Below are 19,282 nucleotides of genomic sequence, written 5' to 3' on the forward strand. Positions count from 1 at the left end.
GGGGGCCCAGGTTCTATCCCTGGTCGGGGAACTAAGATCCTGCACCCCGCATGCTGCGTGGTGCAGCAAAAAAACCAAACCAAAACAAAAAGAATGAGTTTGTTACAGTGACTAATTCAGTTCTATTTAAGTTAAATCAAATTGTAAAATAAGAAACCTATGAAAGTGGAAGAACAGTATGTATTTCAAAACTGCCAAAATAAAATCTTTTAAAAAACCCTTATATGACCACCTCAAACACTACATGGCACAGGGGCAGTGGGTAAGGGAGGAAGATAGTAAACTGAGGCAGGAAATTAGTTAAATAATAGAAAAAAGACAAATCGTATCTCCCTTAATTTTCTGGACACATTCAGGAAAAAAGTGAAAAAGAAACAAACAAAACTGTATTGTATTTTTAATGGTGACTCACCTATCTTTTGTTTTCTTTTGTATAATTTTGCCTCACCTGCAGGGCAAGACTAGAAAAGGCAGGAAGGGATTTGAAATGATAACCCTTTTTTTCTCCCTAGCTTTATTGAGATGTGATTGACACACATCATTGTGTAAGTTTAAGGTGTAAAAACGTGATGATTAGATAATATATGTATATTGCAAAAGGATCACCGCCATAAAGTTAGCTGACACGTTCATCACCTCACATAGCTACCCTTCTTTGTGTGTGTGTGGTGAGAACTTTCAAGTACACAATACAGTATTGTTAACTGCCTGTACTATCGAATGTACCATCACGTCCAGGATTTTCCAGTCACCATACTGCCCCTTAGATCCCAGAACTTATTCATCTTATAATTGGAAGTTTGTGGCCTGTGACCACTGTTACCTGTTTCCCGTACAACCCCTGCAAGCCCCTGGCAACCACCAATTGACTCTCTGTTTCTGCGACTTTGCTTTTTTTAGATTCCAGATACGTGAGATCACACGGTATTTACCCAGATTAGTGTAAATGATTCGGGAACTTATTTTCATTTATTTTGATGGTTTAAACTTTTAATGAAATAGATTCAGCTGGTAAACTCCAGTATTTGCTTGGTTTTTTGAAGGAGGAACAAAACCGGTAGACTGCCACTTTTTTTGTTTTCCTGAGTGTAATCCACTATTGTGGTCATGTGCTACATGTGGCTTTTGAGCACTTAAAATGTGGCCAGTCTAACTTGAAGTGTGTTCTAAGTGTAAAATAGTCATCAGATTTTTAAGATTTAGTAGGAAGAGATTGTAGAATATCTCATTAATGTTTTTTATATTGCTTGCATGTTGAAATGACGGTGTATTAGATCTGTTGCATTAAGTAAACATATTATGAAAGTTGCCTTCACCAGCATCTTTTTACATTTTTAACCATGACTATTAGGAAATTGAAGATTACACATATGGCTTGTATCATATCTCTGTTAGCTTTGCTCTATAGAGCTCACCATTAGTTTTTGCTGTTTGGTTCTGCCATCACTTTGCTTTTCTGACTGTTTCTTGACTGGTCTTTGTCTTTATCTGAAAATGATTATATTACTGCTGGCCTGTGTTTCAGGTATACTGTAGAAAATGATTTGATGATCAAGTCATCACTACATTGCTCTTGGTCTAGAGCTTACAATTTAAAGTGGCATTTTCGTCTTTCAGACTCTGAAGGCTAAGCAATAATAAGGCTAAAGTTATTTTCTAGTAATGTGTAGGCCAAGGTGCAAAATAGGATTATAAACAGGAATGTAAATATGGTATAATTTCCGAGAATAATTCCCTTTTCTGTTTTAATGAAAACATTTTCAGAAAACTGATAGTGAGACACAGTGTACAGTGACCACCCAGCTCACACTTCTGAGCATGACGGTTTTGGACACACGACTAAGATCACATTTCCATTCCTTTCGTGAGGGCATTAGACCAGGGAATTCAGCTATGGGCGGGGGTCAAGCTTTGCTCTTCCAAGAACAGATAGTTGCCCAAAGGAAAACCTGTTGCCCCTTGACCTTGATGGAACCCCCCTTGGTGTGGTTGTTCCCTGCCCAGGGGAGGAAGCTAGCCTGGTGTGAACCCCAAGCCTTCCTCGCTTGGTTTCCTGGCCAGGAGACTCTGTGAGCGTTCTGATGCTCTAGCGTTTCTCTTCGTGTGCCCTCCCTCTCTGCTGCCTCTTTCCCCTCCCCGCAACCGCACATGGTCTGACATCTTCAGTGTTCCCAGGCCCGAGGGGCCATGAGTCTGTCTTCCCACTGCACTCTCACAGCTAACCCCTAGCTGTATAACTTGAGTCACCCGGGGTCTTTGTAACCAGGACCCCAGCTCAGGCAATAGAGGGAGCCTCTGGGTTAGTAAGGGAAACCCAAATCAAACCAGATTACACCATAAAGGGGGAATGTGTCGGCTCATATAAATAAATTCTTGTAGATTTGGCCTTGGGTTGATGGGACCAGGGACTCCCATGTCACCTGGACCGTCTTTCTCTCTCAACTTTGTCTTCCTCTATGTGATGACTTCCTTCTCATCAAAACAAAGGTCACAGACAAATTGAGTTCTGTATCTCTACAACCCTGTCCCTATAAAGAGAGATCTACCCTGCCAGCCCCGGTTAGAAGGAATTTCAAAGGAAGGATTGTGATTGGCCCAGGGATTTGGAGAACCGTGATTGGATCAGACTGTGTCACATGACCAGCCCTACGGTTTAAGAAATAGTCTGTTAGCAGAAGAAAGCAGTGAACATAAACTTACTTGGTGGGAGATGGCCATCCCCATCTGTGTTGACTACAAGTCAAGGAAAACTCGGTCCTTGATAATAAAGCATATAAATGATACAGTGGAGGTGGGGCTGGTGACCCCCCCGGGTTGAAGCCCTAGTGATGGAGAGAAGGGCATTCTGGGTAGAGGCAGAAGCCTCGCAGGTGAATTGCTGGGCTACATCCAAGAACTGAGTCGAGGGTGATGAGAGAGGCGGATACCTAGTCTTTTTTTTTTTTTTTTTTTAATTTTATTGAAGTAGAGTTGATTTACAATGTCGTGTTAATTTCTGCTGTACAGCAAAGTGACTCAGTTATACATATATATATTATTTTTCATATTCTTTTCCATTATATCACAGCATATTGAATAGAGCTCCCTGTGCTATAAGAGTAGGACCTTGTGGTTTATCCATCCTATATATAATAGTTTGCATCTGCTAATCCCAAACTCCCAATCCCTCCCTCCACCAAACCCCTAGCAGATGCCTAGTCTTGACCTGTCTTGTTCCGTAGACTATCAGGAGCCTTTGGAAACTGTAATAAGCAGGAAGGTGACACACTTTATTTCTGCTTTCTAGTGAATACGTGATTGGAGAGCTTCTAAACCCTTCTACACCATCCCGTATGACACTGATAATATTTGAATGGTACTCTGGGGTGGAAGCTGGAGGGCATGGCATCAGGCTCACTGGACGCCCCAGGGCTGAGGAATCTGTCTGGGCAGGAGGGTGGGGACGTGTGGCTGGCAGCAGGGTGAAGGCACCTGTGCATTAGTCCAGGCAAGAGAAAGTGGGAACGTACAAGTAATGGAATTTGAAAGAAGGGAAGGGAAGGGAAAATAGGTGGGAAAGTGTAATTAAATCCATACTAGTCCTCAAATCTCATGTTAGCCCTTATTTTCACTCCCCAATAAATCTTTAAATAACAGGATTCAAATGTCAGCTCTTTTTCTCATTCATTCATCCCCCTCTGAACTGTCTGCCTGTGCCCCCTTGGTTTCCACAAACTTTGATGTATTTAGGAATCACCTGGAAAGGTTGTTACAGATACAGAATCCTAGGCCCCCGCCAGAGATTCTGAGTCCATAGGTCTGAGAGGGAGCCTTGGCATTTGCGTTTTTCCATGGACTTCTCATGATCGCGTGGTCCACAAACCATACTTTTAGAAATACTGCTGTGCCACTTGTGCGAGGAGCAGCGAGAGCTTCCAGAACAGAACAACTTCCGCTGACGGTCCTGGTGCTCCTGTTGAATCCTGAGAATACCCTGCATGCTCATTGGTGCAAGGTTGTCACATGGCTGTTTCTCATACCCAGGTCCCACCTGCAGCCCACCCCCAGTGCCCACCAGGCATTCTCCAGCTGGAAAACTTCAATTCCATCAGCAAGATCTTGGTCCAGTCTTCCTGCCTCTCATGCCTTTGTCAACAGTCCCCAACTAGAGTCAGTGGATGCCGTGGGTCCCTTGATGCCTTGTGTTTCATCACACTTTTGACCCCGAGCTGTGATCTCTTATGTGTTCTTTCCACAAGACCATGCTTGCTTTAGGAGGCAGGAAATGAGCTATAAACAGTAGCTGAATTGAAAGCATCTAAAGTAGAAAAAAACACAAGATGTGGAAAATCCATGAAATGGGCAAGACTGCATGAATAATCAAGCATCTATAATTGTTTGAATTTATTTCATTTTGCTATTTTAAGAAAGGTTGTTCAGTTTTGGTGGTTGGATATTTCTTTGAAAAAGAATTTTTAACAAAATTTTCTCATATGTCAAACTCACTTTCTCTTGGTTGTCAGGTTTTCTGGAAGAGGCAATCCATTGTATAGTAAATTCGTGCCCTGGAATAATTAATTTACCTCACATGAGTGAGTACTTTATTCTGAGAACATACAGTGTACCCTGAGTCACCACAAACCTGGCTTTAATCAATACAGAGAAAGCTTTTTAATTGTTCTTCATCTTTGCTAATGCTTGGCACTGATTAGTAGAGTATGCTTTTATGTTTGGCAAAGTCTTTATGGAGAATATGCAACTGTTATTTGGGCTGTATTTTCCTGCAACTGAATCCATACTTTTTAAGATCACGCACAGGCATGGAGTAGGCATGAAAGAATTTTGCAACATTCTTTCTGTCAGCTCAGTTCTAATTCTTAACAGTTCAGATTACAGAACAGGTCTAACGTGGGAATCAAAATTAGAGAATTGACCACTCTTCAAAAAAATAAAAGTACTAGTATTTATAAACTGAATTAACCGAGTCATGGCTACACCATATGTAAGTGAACACAGACAAGGTATGTGTATGTTTTATCTTCACAGCCAGAAATCTGCCTTCACCGCCCGCCATCCTTATGGATGCCATTCCCTTTGGTTCTACAGATGCCGACTGCCTAGTGAAGGGCTGTGGATCTCCATTAAGCTAGACTCAGCCAGCATCAGGCGAACATACGCTTGGTACCGCTGCATGCAGGGAGCCATGCTACCTGTGGATGAAGGGTAGCCCCTGCTCTCTCAGAGTGTGGGTTCTGGTGGAAAGGAAGTGAACATCCATAGAAGTGAACATCGATTCACTGACTGCCAGGGTGGAGTCGTGGAGTACTATAGATAAAAGTGTTTGTTGGAATTTTCTATTCAGAAAATAGTCCAGTGACAGATTATCTGAATAGAAAGTCTGTTTTCCCCCGGAAGCCCGTTGAGACAGTATTAGCTGGCCTGAATTTTTTGTATGCTGCATTGAGAGTGATACAGTGATGAAGAAAACCTCAATTGCTGGTGAATGTAAAAACCGCTAATTATAGTGCTTTAGCTTCTCCGTCTCTAAATTGGTGATAATCACCCTACATTTATGTTAAACCACTATGTGAGGCAAGATAATAACAAAGCAGAGGGCCCCAGTGAATTCTATATGAACCTTACCTCCACGTGGTCCCACGGAATGGAACCTAACACCTGTCCAAACATAGACCTTTTTTGGGAGGTTATACGGGCCAGGTGCTGCAATGGATTTTGAAAACCAAACGAAAAACCGCTGTGGGAAACAAAATGATTCCAAGCTCTAGGTCTTTCCCCTCCAGATCTGTCCTCCACATGTCCTTCGGAGTTCTCTTTCTAAAATGCAAATCTGTCCATGACATACCACCGTTCCAATGAATAATCCATCCTTGGATCCATGTCATCATCGATTCAGAACACATTAATGAGGTGCCAGGCACTGTGATAAGCACTGATGACACTTCTTCCCCCATGAAGCTTCCAGTTGGTTTGGGGAGATAAACATGAATTACATGGAGGAAGATATAATCTCTCATTTTCCCCGCCAGCCTATACAATGGGCTCCTAAGCATAACATGTAAGAGTTATGTCACATGTCATTACCTGGCCCCTAACTTCCATGTCCTCACCTGTTAAGCTTCTCCTCCTCTCTCTCCCCTGCAGCAGAGTCAATCCTGCAGGTCCCTGAATATACCAACCTGTTCGTTTCTTTCATGGCTCTGAATGTGTCCTCTTCTTTTCCTGGATCATTTCCCTCTTCTTCCTGCTCGGGGAGCTCTCACTTACCCATGAAGATTCTGCTCAAATGTCCCCTCTTTTGTGGCAGAAGCAACGATTTCCTTTCCTGTGCTCCCGAAGCATCCTTCCCCTTCTCCGTTTCTGGCACTTGCCATGCTGTGTTACAATTACCTTTCCATGACTTTCTCCTCTTAGACCACGAACTCTTGAAAGTAGAAGCTGCCTCTTATTTGCTTTCATCTTCCTAGATCCCAGCCCAGAACCTGACCCAGAGTAGATGCTAAGAAAATATTGGTTGATGTTCAGTTGTTATTCCTGATCATATGAACTAAATTGGAAGATTAGGACAGAGAGACCTACATGGAAAGCAGGGAGAAAGATGATTCAATGACGTGAGCTGATAAAAGTAAGGTCAGACTGGGAATACTGAAGGCCAATAGTTTTATGTTTGAAGGAGCTTTAGAGTTAAGAAATTCAACTAGAGTTTTCTAAAATGTCACGAGTTATTTTGGTTATTATTTTGGTGTGGATATTATCACGCTGATATTCAGAATGAGGGCGAGAGGCTGTGGACTTCAGGTGTGAAAGTTTCATGAGTTCTCTTTGGTGGAGAAAGAAATCGTCCCTCTCTGTATGTGCTTCAGTGCTACTGTGATTTGCTATGACGTGACCTCCTACCCAAGGCACTGCTGGCCACGAGCTCCAAACCCAGTAAGGCTCCAGTCTGCACCATTCCCTAGCTCTGGAAGCGTCTCATAATTCTTTTAGAAAAATGAAGGAGAGTCAAACTTATGGTGATGGTTAATACTATCAGCTATAGGTGATGATCCAGGAAAGGGGCAGGAAGGTTTTATTCTTCTCTCTTCCAGGGAGACTGTATTATTGTGTGTACCTCCCTAATTGAAGGGAGACTAACTCATTTGTAGTTTTGTGTACATAGGATGTTACTGAAGGTGAGGTGGTTTGATGTAGGTTAGAGCATCCTACAGCAAAAAAGACCCTCTTTGCAATGAAACACCTCCTGGCCTTTGCTTGAGAGGCTGTGTGTATTGAGCTGTACATGACAGACCAGAACGCGACCTTTGAAACATTTGTCCCCAGCCTGTACGGTGCATCCACGTCATAGACACACCCGCATTTCCTGAACAGGGCATTGCCGGGCTCTGGGGCCTCTGGTACCTGCTGAGGGTGTTTTTCCCCCGGAGGATCGCACCTGTGCTGTTCTGAGGTGGTGTTGAGTTACAGGGAGGTGTCTGGCACACAGGAGCATCGCTCTGGTGTCATGTTAAGGATACAAAGCAATGGAAAATGATCCCGTGAACATTCATGTATAATTCATGTATTTTTTTATTCCTACATCAAAGCTATAGTTTTCAATAATTTCTGAATAGAAATTTTTGTTTAATTGCTCATTTAACGAGCTGAAGATTACATTTTGCCTGTATGGTTTGTATTTTTCCCAGTGAATGATGTGAACGTGATCTCAGAGGGAAATAATTACCACATACAAAAAGCAACTTTCTTTAGCCTTTTAACAATCACTTTTTGAATGATAAACAAAAAATCAAAATCCAAGAGGGACAGAGGGAAATAGGGTTGGTATGAGAAATGTAGGGGTTTCAACTCTATAGCTGATGCTTTATTGTTAAAAGTGATTGGAAAAAGCTGGGTGGTAGGTACTTTGGTGTTTATCATTCTCCATATTTGTCTTTAAGTTTAAATGCTTAATAGTCAAACCATTTTAAAGCATCTTTTGCATGGGATAAGAGAATGCAAGAAGGAATGAAGGCCCTTATTGGTTTTGTTACAGACTTTCAACTTGGCAACATTTAAGAAAGATTCACTAGTGTGTGCTGCTGTGTATGTGTCTTTTCTTCATAAAACATAGTAAGATTCAGATTCTTCTGGCTTTTGCCCTCATTTCTTAGTATTGGGCAACTTTTACTTTTTAAAGTCTGATTTAAAAAAAATTGAGCCAAAATATGAAAGATGAAAATGTTCAGAAATGCCGTTAACGAGTGGTTTATATTCAAGTGGTGCTGGCAGTGATGCCACCTGCCACTCTGGTCCGCAGTGTCTACTGCCCGCTGTGCCGGGGGAGGGTCCAGGCTTTCATGTCAGGCCAGTGTGACAGAGCTCCCGCTAGCTTCGGTCACCAGGCACGTGTAAGCAGCCCTGGCCGTGCCCACGGGGTACGTGCCCTTGGTCGTGGCCACCACACAAGGGAGGTGAGTGCCAACAACACTGTGGCCAGCTGAGCGATGGCCCCCAAAGGTCTAAGTCCCCAGAACCTGGAGATATGTTACCCTGCATGGCAGAGGGGACTTCGCCCATGTGATCAAGTTAGGGTCTTGAGATGGGGAGAGAACAGTGGATTATCAGGGTGGGCTGGATGAAATCATAGGGGTCCCTTATGAGAGGAAGGCAGGAGGGTCAGAGTCAGGGGAGATGGGACCAGGCAGGCAGAGGTCGGCATGACGTGGCCATGAGCCACGGAATGTGAGCAGCCTCCAGAAAGTAGAAAAGGCAAGGAACTGATTCTCCCCTAGAGCCTCCTGGAGTAACACAGTCCTGTCGGCACCTTGACGTTAGCCCCAGATCAAGAAGAGAATGAAAATGATTTTGGACTTATGACCTCTGGAAGTGTAAGGTGATACACTTGTGTTATTGTTAAGCCACTAAGTATTTGCTAATACCACAGCCATAGGAAACCAATGAAAGAGGCTTGTGCTTGGGAAAGGATGCACACGGGCCTGGCAGGGGAGGAGGACCTCACTTTCATCAGGGATAATCGAGCTCACTGAGAGCTCAGAAAGAGCGAGAGGTAGGTCCCCAACAGCGCTGGCTTTGAGTCAGACTGCCTGGGTTAAAATCCTGGCACCACCATCAATTAGTTGTGTGACCTTGAGTCACTGGACCTCTGTCTGCCTTGGTTCTCTCATCCGTAAAATGGGAACCATGACAGCACTTGCCTCAGAGGCTTGTGAGGAGGTTCACTGACGTAACTCATACAGAGCGTTCGCGCCGTCCCTGGCGGAGTGGAGGTTCTGTAGACGTGGACTCATTAGATGAGCCCTCAGCTCTTCGCAGGCTTTGCTGTGAGTTTGTGCTGCTGAATTTTACTGGCCCATTTAATAAGGTTCTCTTTGTTTGGGGAGCCACAGGAATTATGCATTCCTCACTCATACAAATCGGAAAGAAATACCTGCTAAATTGGCGGGCAGGGACGTTGAGGCTAAATGCATGGTCCTTGGCTTGGTGGGGTCTTTGTTTTGTTTTCATAGGGGGCACAGAATAGATATACATGTTTTCTATGGAAGGAACAGGTCGGTTCCTTGCAGTGAGATATATTCATGGTTACCTGTTTAGGTCTCAACTCAGAAGGCCTTTAGATTTTCATTCTTCTACTTACCCTTATGCTCACAGTAGGAAGATTTTGGTAAAACATCAGACATCTCAGGGTAAGGGAGACTAAGTGCAGTGGTTGAAGGGGGTTGGGGGAAAGCTCGTAGGGTCATTGCAGCTCTAGAGCTCTGAGAAGGTGGGAAACTTCACAGATCATGACCAGCGGTTAGCTCATGGCACAGTTATCACACAGTGGAAGGCGGGCAGCTCACTCAGATTCCGTCCTGTTTCATTCTACAGCACCCTTGGATAATGATGCCTTTTTGGTAATTTCTAGTAACTGTGTCTCCTTAGATGGAGGCTGGTATGAGCTATCACCCAGCTCATACTAAATTTCCCCCTGTGGGTGGCCTTTGAGTTGGCCAGGGGTACATTCCAGCCAAGAAGACAGCACAGAGCAGGGCCCCTTTGGGAAATTACAGACCAGTGAGTATGTGCTGGGTGCTCAATGGAGAGAGGGTCGGGGGTTGGGGGACCTGGAATTGTCACTGAGGAGAGAGTGTGCAGAGCTTCGGGCGTCCAACCTAGGAGTCTGGGCTGCATCCTGAGCCCTTCCTTCCCCAGACTGTGCAGAGGTGTGGTATTATAATAGATGTGGTACATATAGACAATGGAATATTACTCAGCCATCAAAAAGAATGAAATAATGCCATTTGCAGCAATGTGAATGGACGTAGAGATTATCATACTGAGTGAAGTCAGACAGAAGAGGACAACTATCGTACGATATCGCTTATATGCAGAATCTGAAAAAAAATGATACAAGTGAATTTATTTACAAAACAGAAACAGACTCAGACTTAGAGAAGGAACTTACGGTTACCGGGGGGAAGGGTGGGAGAAGGGATAGTTAGGGAGTTTGGGATTGACATGTACATACTACTATATTTATTTTTTTTTTAATAAATTTATTTATTTATTTTCGGCTGCCTTGGGTCTTCGTTGCTGCTCGCGGGCTTTTCTCTAGTTGCAGCGAGTGGGCGCTACTCTTCGTTGCGGTGCGCAGGCTTCTCATTGCGGTGGCTTCTCCTGTTGCGGAGCATGGGCTCTAGGTGCACGGGCTTCAGTAGTTGTGGCACGTGGGCTCAGTAGTTGCGGCTTGCAGGCTCTAGAGCGCAGGCTCAGTAGTTGTGGCGCACGGGCTTAGTTGCTCCGCGGCATGTGGGATCTTCCCGGACCAGGGCTCGAACCCGTGTCCCCTGCATTGGCAGGCGGATTCTTAACCACTGCACCACCAGGGAAGCTCACACACTACTATATTTAAAATAGATAACCAACAAGGACCTACTGTATAGCACAGGGAACTCTGCTCGATATTCTATAACAACCTATATGGGAAGAGAATTTGAAAAAGAATAGATACATATATATATGTATAACTGAATCACTTTTCTGTACACCTGAAACTAACACAACGTTGTTAATCAACTATGTTCCAATATAAAATAAAAAGTTAAAAAAAAAATAGATGTCAAGGGAAAGGGACATGAAGACCTCTGTGGTCCCAGAGTTTTGGAAGTGCTGGGAAAACAAGCAAAACTGTTTCTTTCCACTAGGAATTTTCAGAGCCTATGAATACGTTTTGAATTTCCCAGAAGTGGATATCGTAGATAAGTAGAAATGAGACCCGGAACTAAGGCGTCGGGGTAGAAAAGAGTGGGTGGGTCCAAGAGATTCAGGATGAGGGTTAGAAAACAATTGGTGACCAGTAAGATGGTGAGGGGGACAGCAAGGAGATGCAGAGAGAATTCCAGTGTGACCATAGTTTCAAGCTTAGGATTTTAAGCGATAGCTTAGCATTTGGGGCCCTAGAGGAATAGAGGAGATGGAACTGGCTTTATAGGAAGATAATGGGTTTTGAGTTTATTATGGACTTGTTTGTCTATATTTGTGATACTGGCAGTATAGGTGATGATGCCAAAGTCCGCATCCCCAGGCTGGAAAGCCGTGTAGAGCCGGGCAGTTGGAGCCATGGGTATCGACGAAGACCTCCAGAGACAGTAGGGTTTCCAAGGATGCAAATCACATTCACTTACAAAAATCAGTCAGTGGTGCTGTAGGCACGGGTGGAAGGGTCGAGCCACCATTTAGCTAAGTGCTGACTCATGTTCTGATTGGGACCCTCGTCCTGTTTCAATTGAGGCTGCCTCTCTTCTTGTAGAATCACAGCTTGTGCAATGACCATGAATAAGTACGTGGAAGAAAACGTGTCTCAGAAATCCTACACGACCATCAAGTATTTCATGAAGATGCTAAGCAGCGTCAGCGAGACCCTGATCTTCATCTTCATGGGCGTGTCCACCGTCGGGAAGAACCACGAGTGGAACTGGGCCTTCGTCTGCTTCACCCTGGCTTTCTGCCTGATCTGGAGGGCGCTGGGTAATGAGCACGTGTCTCCTGCGTGAGCATTGGGTGTCGTGCGTGGAGAGATGGGCCCTTCCTCCTGCCCCTTCCCTTTGTGGCTGCTGCCGCTGCTTCTCTTCTTCGTCTTGGGCTCTTGTCTTTCTTATCTCCTTCCTCCACCTCCTCACTCTCCACGGCCTCTCCCTTCTCCTCCTTCTCCTCCTCTTCCCTCATCCTGGCATACTCTTTCCTCCCGGAGTATTTTCACGCGTTTGCTTTAAGTGGAATTAACCTCTCTTGGCGTCTCTGATTCCAAGAGCCCAGTGATGCGAGCCAGGAGGAGGAATGCGGGCAGGATGGTAGGAAAGGGACCTGTTCTGAAATACTTTGCCCTGAAACAGAAGCCCAGAAAATGCGTCTTCACGTTCCTGTGTCCTGGCCTCACACAGTCTGTTTCCTTTGGTTTTGTTTTTCTTCTCAGGTGTCTTTGTCCTGACTCAGGTCATTAACTGGTTCCGCACGATTCCCCTGACCTTCAAGGACCAGTTCATCATTGCCTACGGTGGGCTCCGCGGGGCCATCTGCTTCGCGCTGGTGTTTCTCCTTCCTGCTGCCGTGTTTCCCCGGAAAAAGCTGTTCATCACGGCGGCAATAGTGGTCATATTCTTCACTGTCTTCATCCTGGTGAGTAGAGCTCAGTCTCCCAGCAAAGTCTCTCCCTTTATCAGGAGGAACCAAGGTCACTCAGGTGATCATCGTGAACTCCTTTTACGTGATGCCAAGGTGCCTTGAGGCTTAGGTAGTTAGGACACGAGGGAAAATGGTGTTTCCTCACGTCACTGGATTGTGCAGGGGCCTGAGCGAGTCCAGTTTGGTCACTTGGCTGACACAGAAGAATTACTATTTAAGGAAACTCAGCTGTGTGAGCTGAGCTCCCTCCTGGAAATTTATGAGCTGCACTTGCTAATCCTCGGCATTTGTCTTCCTCTCTGACCTAGTAAATGGGCTTGTTAAATGCTGGTTGTGCGATGACCTCCCAGCAGCCCTTTGACATGGGTTCGCTGCTGAGCTGTGCGTCCCTTGAAACGATGGGAGGGGTGACTACACATTTAATATGGGGAGGTGGAGAGCTGTGGTAGGAGGGCGTGGGTCTGGGTCAAGATCCTGACTTTGCAAGTTAATCAGCCCCTTGAAGTTAATTATCCAGCCCTTAGGGGATTCTGTTCTGCGGATCGTCATTTAGAAATTACGTCTGGGGCTCCTCTGTATGCCCGACAGTGGCTCTGGGTGCTTAGGATCCAAGAGTGAACAAAACCCAGAAATATCCCCGACCCTGCAAAGCTTCCGTTCCAGTGAAAGTAAACAGAGTAAGTGAGGGAATTAGAGTCTGTGAGAGGGTGAGAGACGCTGGACAGTACGAAGCTGTAGGGCTCAGGCCTGGTGAGGGTGGAGTAAGGTTACAATTCTGGATGGAAGAGTCGCGGAAGGCCACGGTGAAAAACATACTTGAGTAAAGGTTTGCAGGGGGGTAAAAGGATTAGCTGAGCCGAAGAACATTCCAGGCAAATGGGACTAAAGACAAAGGTCTGGAGGCGGCGTGTACGTAGCCCACGTGGCAGCTGGAGGGCAGTGTGGTTTGGGAGAGAGCAGGTGAGGGAGAGTCCGGAGTCCTAGGTCACGTGGGACTGGCGGGGGCCAGCGGGGGCCGTCGGGCCAGTGTCAGGACGTTGGCTCCTCTCCAGGTGAAACGGAAGCATCCAAGTTTGGGGCAGAAGCGTGATGCGTCTTACTCGGTAAAAGGAGCCCCTGGCCGCTGTGAGAAGAGGCTGTTAAGAGGAAAGGATATGAGTGGGAAAGGCAGTGTGGGACCCAGAGCAGTGATCAGGCAAGATGGCGAGAAGGGGCAGAGGCTGGTGAATGATGGAGGCTGGGGGTGAGCCCGGGGCCCCGACTCCAGAGGCAAGCTCAGAACTGCGGGGCGCTCTGCTGAACCCCCCCGAGAGAGAAGACAGTATTACCCGATTACGGTTAGGGATAGTTCCAGTTAGAGGGACACATACTAGTTTGGTTCAAACATCCCAGGTTGGTTTGAGTTTCTCAACGCAGGGAGACGGCGCCCCAGGGGTGGAGAGGAGACGCAGATTCCCTGCCTTCATCTTTTCACTGTGTGTTTGCAGGAACCTTGCAACAAGCATCCAATTAGCCAGTCTCACACGTCTGAGGCAGCGTTGTGAAGGGTATCCATTTTTTTTAACTTTTCATTTTATATTGGAGTAGAGTTGATTAACAATGTTGTGTTAGTTTCAGGTGTGCGGCAAAGTGATTCAGTTCTGCGTATACATGTCTCTATTCTTTATTTTTTTTCAACCCAGTTTTTTTTATTGTGGTAAAATACACATAACATAAAACTTACCATTGTAACAGTTTTAGAGGGTACAGTTCATTGACATTAAGTACATCCACAGTGTTGAGCAACCATCACGACCATCTAGCTCCAGAACTTTTTCATAACCCCAAATGGAAATCCCATACCCATTAAGCAGTCACTCTCCTCCCTCCCCTTCGCCCAACCCCTGGCAACCACTGATGTGCTCGCTCATTTGCCTGTTCTTCTTCTTTTTTTATTTTTTTGACATTTTAGAAACTTCATTAAGGAAAATTTTCAAACATACGTTAAGTGTAAAGAGGATAGTATAACAAATGCCCCACGTTAATGACACAAATTGTTTTTCAAACTCTGCTCAATATTATGTAAAAACCCAAATGGGAAAGAATTTGAAAAAGAAAGTGAATCCATTTTGCCTTGAGCGCTTTAATGTCTCAGGAGCAGCCTAGGGCACAGTGCTTGAGGGGGACACGTCAGGCCTGGGAGTCACTCTCCGCCTCTTCCCAAGCCAGCTGCCCTGTCCTTATGCCCCACAGAAAGCCCTGCCCAGCCTGACTCAATGCTCTGGACTCTTCTCCAGGCTCTCAGAAATCAAGGTGTCACATCTGAGTATCAAATACAAAAACAGAAGCATGTCAGTCTAGAGCAACTAAGAACCAGGTCGTTCGGAGATGAATCCATCGGCCGTATGTCTACACAAATATCCATAGTGTAAAACCAGCCCCGTGCCCCCAACCCCATGGGTCTATGCCTTGTACAGTGAGATAAAAAAAGACTGAATAAAAAGATGTAATTCCAGAGAGGACACGCAAAATGCAAGCTCAGGTTGTTTAGTTATTAGATTCGACAGACCTAACATTGCACTTCTGCATTCAGAACAAACATCACGTAGGAAAAAGAAAAATATTACAATAAATGTATACTGTTGTTCATTGAATGTATGCGTACAGGTGGTAATATAAGGTGTCAATTTACACTCTTCGTATCTTGGCTTTTTGGAATCGTAACTCAGGCATAAGGTCTAAGCGAAGTTTTGATTCCCCATATTAGAAGACTACACACCCACTTTGGATGAACACTGTGTACATCAATAGTTAACATTGATTAAGAAAGTTTTTAATGCGACAAATTAAAAAGAGTAGTGGCAACAAACAAAATAGTTGTGTTGGCTCTGTTTGGTATCGTAAACGTATCAAGTTAACCCTTCACTGATGGAGATTTTTTGGGGGTCAATATTCGGCATCTGCAAGCATGCCCCGTGGACAGTCTTCTGTCCTGATTAGGTTTAAGGATGACCCTGCGACACGCACTGTGACACCCATGGGAAGAGGAATTGTGTGGTCCCACACCTCCTGTTCCCTTCCCTTCGCTGTTGTCTGCCCTATCCCCCCTCTGTGTGCAAAGACTAGAGACTAATGGCTATCACTTGGGTCCTTGACCTGACCTCTTTCTCTCCCATTTCCTATCTCCCACTGGTCTTTAGGAGACGATGAACACACACATGCACAAACACACAAATACACACACGCTGCCTTTAGAAAGGTTCTTTTTTCCAGAATACATCCATTGTTAGGGGACTCAGGGAAAGGAGCCTGGGAGGAGAGACTTAGTGGGTTCCAAACACAGTAGAAATAACTAATTATCATCCATGCATACAATTTTGCCTTCTGATCAATAGCGATGCATTCTTCTCCAAATGACAACTTTTATGTTGATTGACCTATCATTAAACATTAAAATGCCTTTCCCTCTTATTTTAATATTTCTTGTAGGAAATATTTTAATATTTCCATCCTGATACTCTTGAGTTACCACCATCTTCTAAAGCAGAATTTCCTGTGACGCGTGGCTTATTATTTGATACTAAGATTTATAATGAGAATTTTAACGTTCCTTGAATCACGTTGATAATTAGAGAAAGTAGCCTCTTGATGAAGCCATTAACATCTTCCCGGAAAACAGTCTTGCTTGGAGAATAGTGAATGAGTAAACGATTCTGATTCCTTGGACGTGTACGTTCATTGTCATATAAATAAGATTGGTAATGATATAGAAAATATAAGCTATCTCTCTTGTTTTAAAATGATATTCAAGATTGAGGTAGGGTAGAATCCAGCAGTAGAAAGCACAGACATTGGAGTAGGCTGTTCTGGGTTAGTGTTCTGGCCCAGCTCTTAATAGGATCTGTGAGCCTCAGTTTGCTTTGCTGTAAGATCTGAATCATGGTACCTCCCTCCCAGGCGGTAGAGAGGAAATATGTATGTAAACACAATACCTGATGCAAGGTTTTAACCTGATGATTTGCTCTGTTTGCATTATAACATTAAGTAAAATGATAATAGGAGAAAGAAAAACTTAATTCCTTTCAATGTATTTCAGAGCCCAATTATTATTATTCAGTTAGTCCCTATAATTATAGGGCAGATCCTCACAATTCTGGAAATTCATTGAGTAGTTAAGGAGAAGTCCATCAGGGAGCGAGGCTGACTGGAATTCCAAGGGTGGAGCCTCTTTTTGCCTTCATCCTAGATTAGTGCTGTAATCTGCTGTTAAGTCATTGTCCGAAACTGATGTGTCTGCATGTCACCCTACTTGCAAGGTGACAAGCTCTTCCTTGAATACTTTTATGGTTCTCATCCCATTTACCCCATTCTAAAATAAACACCGTGTACACAACCAGATTTATGATCTCTGTGGTCAAGTTTGAAATGTGAAAAAGCCTTACATAGGATAGCATAGCAATGCGAGTAATATTTTTTAATGAATGTGAAAACAGTTTCTTCAAACAGTTTCTTCTTTCTGGAAATTGCCTGTTAAAACAGCAAAGAAATATAAAGCCGTTCCCCACCCCCCTGCCCTCACCCCCTCCCCTTTGTTTTTTTGCAAAATTTAATTGCAAAAAAACAAAAATGAAAGAAATCATTTTCTTCCAAAAGAACAGACCCAAAGATGCTCCTTCTTTAATCGGGCAGCAGTGCCTTTTTCTTTCTCACTTTACTGGGAGCAGAATGGTGAGGGTGGGCAGAAAGCAGGGATGGCGGAGGGAGAAAAGAAAGCTTACCTCGCTGTCATTCTCCCCGGGCTGCCGTGTAACAAACAGTTCTCCCCTCTGCCAGGCCTGACTCTGGGGTGTTGTGTTTATTGCGCTAAAGCCAAATGAATGGGTGAACATTTAACTTGTGCTTTGCAAATATGTTTTGCAGTGGTTTGATGGAAAACTAAGGGGTTTCTTTATTTTTTAACCCACATGGATGGTAACAAGCTGTTTTTCTAAGCCTTGTCAGGCTGCTCCCCAGGTGACCAAAATGAGGAATTTTGCAATGTGGTAAAATAAAGTGCATTTTCAAAGGTATTCCTTTTTTTTTTTTTTTTTCTCCTATGTCCCCCAGCCAGAGACCCAGGCCCTTAGAATATAACATCCAGCTTGGGGAACTTAATAGGACATTCGGATGCCATGTACTCTCCCTCCAAAATAGATGGATTGAGGAAGGAACGAACAAAGGGAGGGAGAGAAAGTAAGGCAGAACCTATCAAATAATTCCATTTGAGCACAGCATGACAACTGCAAATAATTCTAAGAGAGAATGGGGACTATTAAAAAGGAACTGTTTAAACAAATACTTCTTTTTGGGGTTTAATTTAATTTAATTAATTAATTTTTTTATCAGGGTATAGTGGCTTTACAATGTTGTGTTAGTTTCTGCTGTACGATGAAGTGAAACAGCTATGTGTATACATATATCCCCTCCCTCTTGGACCTCCCTCCCACATCCCCCATCCCACCCATCTAGGTCACCACAGAGCACCGAGCTGAGCTCCCTGTGCTGTACAGCAGGTTCCCACTAGCTGGCTATTTTACACATGGTAGTGTATATATGTCAATCCTAATCTCCCAGTTCATCCCGCCCCTCCTTCCCCCCCACCGTGTCCACACATCCCTTCTCTATGTCTGTGTCTCTATTCCTGCCCCGCAAATAGGTTCATCGGTACAAATATGTATCTTTAAATGAGATGTGCCATTGCATCTCATCCATACTTTTATTAATTATAAACTTAATTATGTTGTGGTTTTAGAAACTCGACTTGACCTGGGTGCTGGGCCACACTTGCTTCCTGTAGTAGATCAGTTTTGTTTTATTTATTCTAGGTTATCCGTCTAGTGGAAGAAATCAGCCTAGTGACTGGGGCAGGCCCCGTGTCCCATCTTTACCTTTATGTCCTATATTTACAAATATAAGGCACTCACTTATTATTAACTGAATGAATACCTGGTAGAGAAAAGCATGTGAAGCAACACTTAGTATCCTCAGAACACATTGTGTCATTTTATAAATAGCACTGACTTTGTTGAATTTTTTTTTTCCTGGAGCTATTATTAACCTAGAGGCTTCATGGAATCTGAAACTCAGTGAAATCACCCATCACTGTAAACCACATGTTGACACCTATTTTCATTTACATAAGTTAAAAATTACAGGATATGTGTTGATTGGAAAACGGCTGTTACCTCCTATGTTATTTCAGAGTGGCAGACTGAACTACAAGTAGAACACAAGGTGCTTCATGCCAAACTTGCTCAAAATCATTCATGTTTTAGAAAGTGAAAGTGAAGCTGAAAAATGCCCAAAGCTGGACTGATGGAACAAAATTAATGACCTCCTTTACAAAATGTGTGTGTGTCATAGTTTATATTATCAGAAACATTCTTAAAGAAGACATGCAGAGAGGTGAGCGAGGAATCAGTCGTGTCAGGGAACGTCTCTCAGCATATCCACCCCTCCCCGTAAATCCAGTAATCCCTCCTGGTCGTGAATTCTTCATGCCGAGTGGTGGCAGCCATCGACCAGCCAGGCAAGAAACTTGGGGATCTTCCTGGACCCCGCATTGTCACCCCCTCCTCCCTTGGCCTATTTTAGTGCCCATGTCACATAA

At 44.2% G+C, this 19,282-nt stretch overlaps 2 protein-coding genes across 6 annotated transcripts in view; one reads left to right on the top strand and one right to left on the bottom strand.

The window, feature by feature from the left end:
* Window positions 1-19,282, top strand: part of LOC133074581 (sodium/hydrogen exchanger 2) — a 467,777-nt gene that overhangs the window by 49,625 nt on the left and 398,870 nt on the right. For all 5 annotated transcript variants that reach the window (XM_061168501.1, XM_061168500.1, XM_061168498.1 and 2 more), the window contains exons 4-5: window positions 11,783-12,000; window positions 12,446-12,648. In XM_061168501.1, the coding sequence (XP_061024484.1) occupies window positions 11,783-12,000; window positions 12,446-12,648 (421 nt within the window). The remainder of the gene's footprint in view (window positions 1-11,782; window positions 12,001-12,445; window positions 12,649-19,282) is intronic.
* MFSD9 (major facilitator superfamily domain containing 9) overlaps window positions 17,385-19,282 on the bottom strand; it is a 31,890-nt gene continuing 29,992 nt past the window's right edge. Inside the window, exon 2 of the mRNA XM_061168505.1 lies at window positions 17,385-17,496. Coding sequence (XP_061024488.1) covers window positions 17,419-17,496 — 78 coding nt within the window. The 3' untranslated portion in view covers window positions 17,385-17,418. The remainder of the gene's footprint in view (window positions 17,497-19,282) is intronic.

This window comes from Eubalaena glacialis, chromosome 14 (assembly GCF_028564815.1).
Source record: "Eubalaena glacialis isolate mEubGla1 chromosome 14, mEubGla1.1.hap2.+ XY, whole genome shotgun sequence".
NCBI lineage: Eukaryota > Metazoa > Chordata > Mammalia > Artiodactyla > Balaenidae > Eubalaena > Eubalaena glacialis.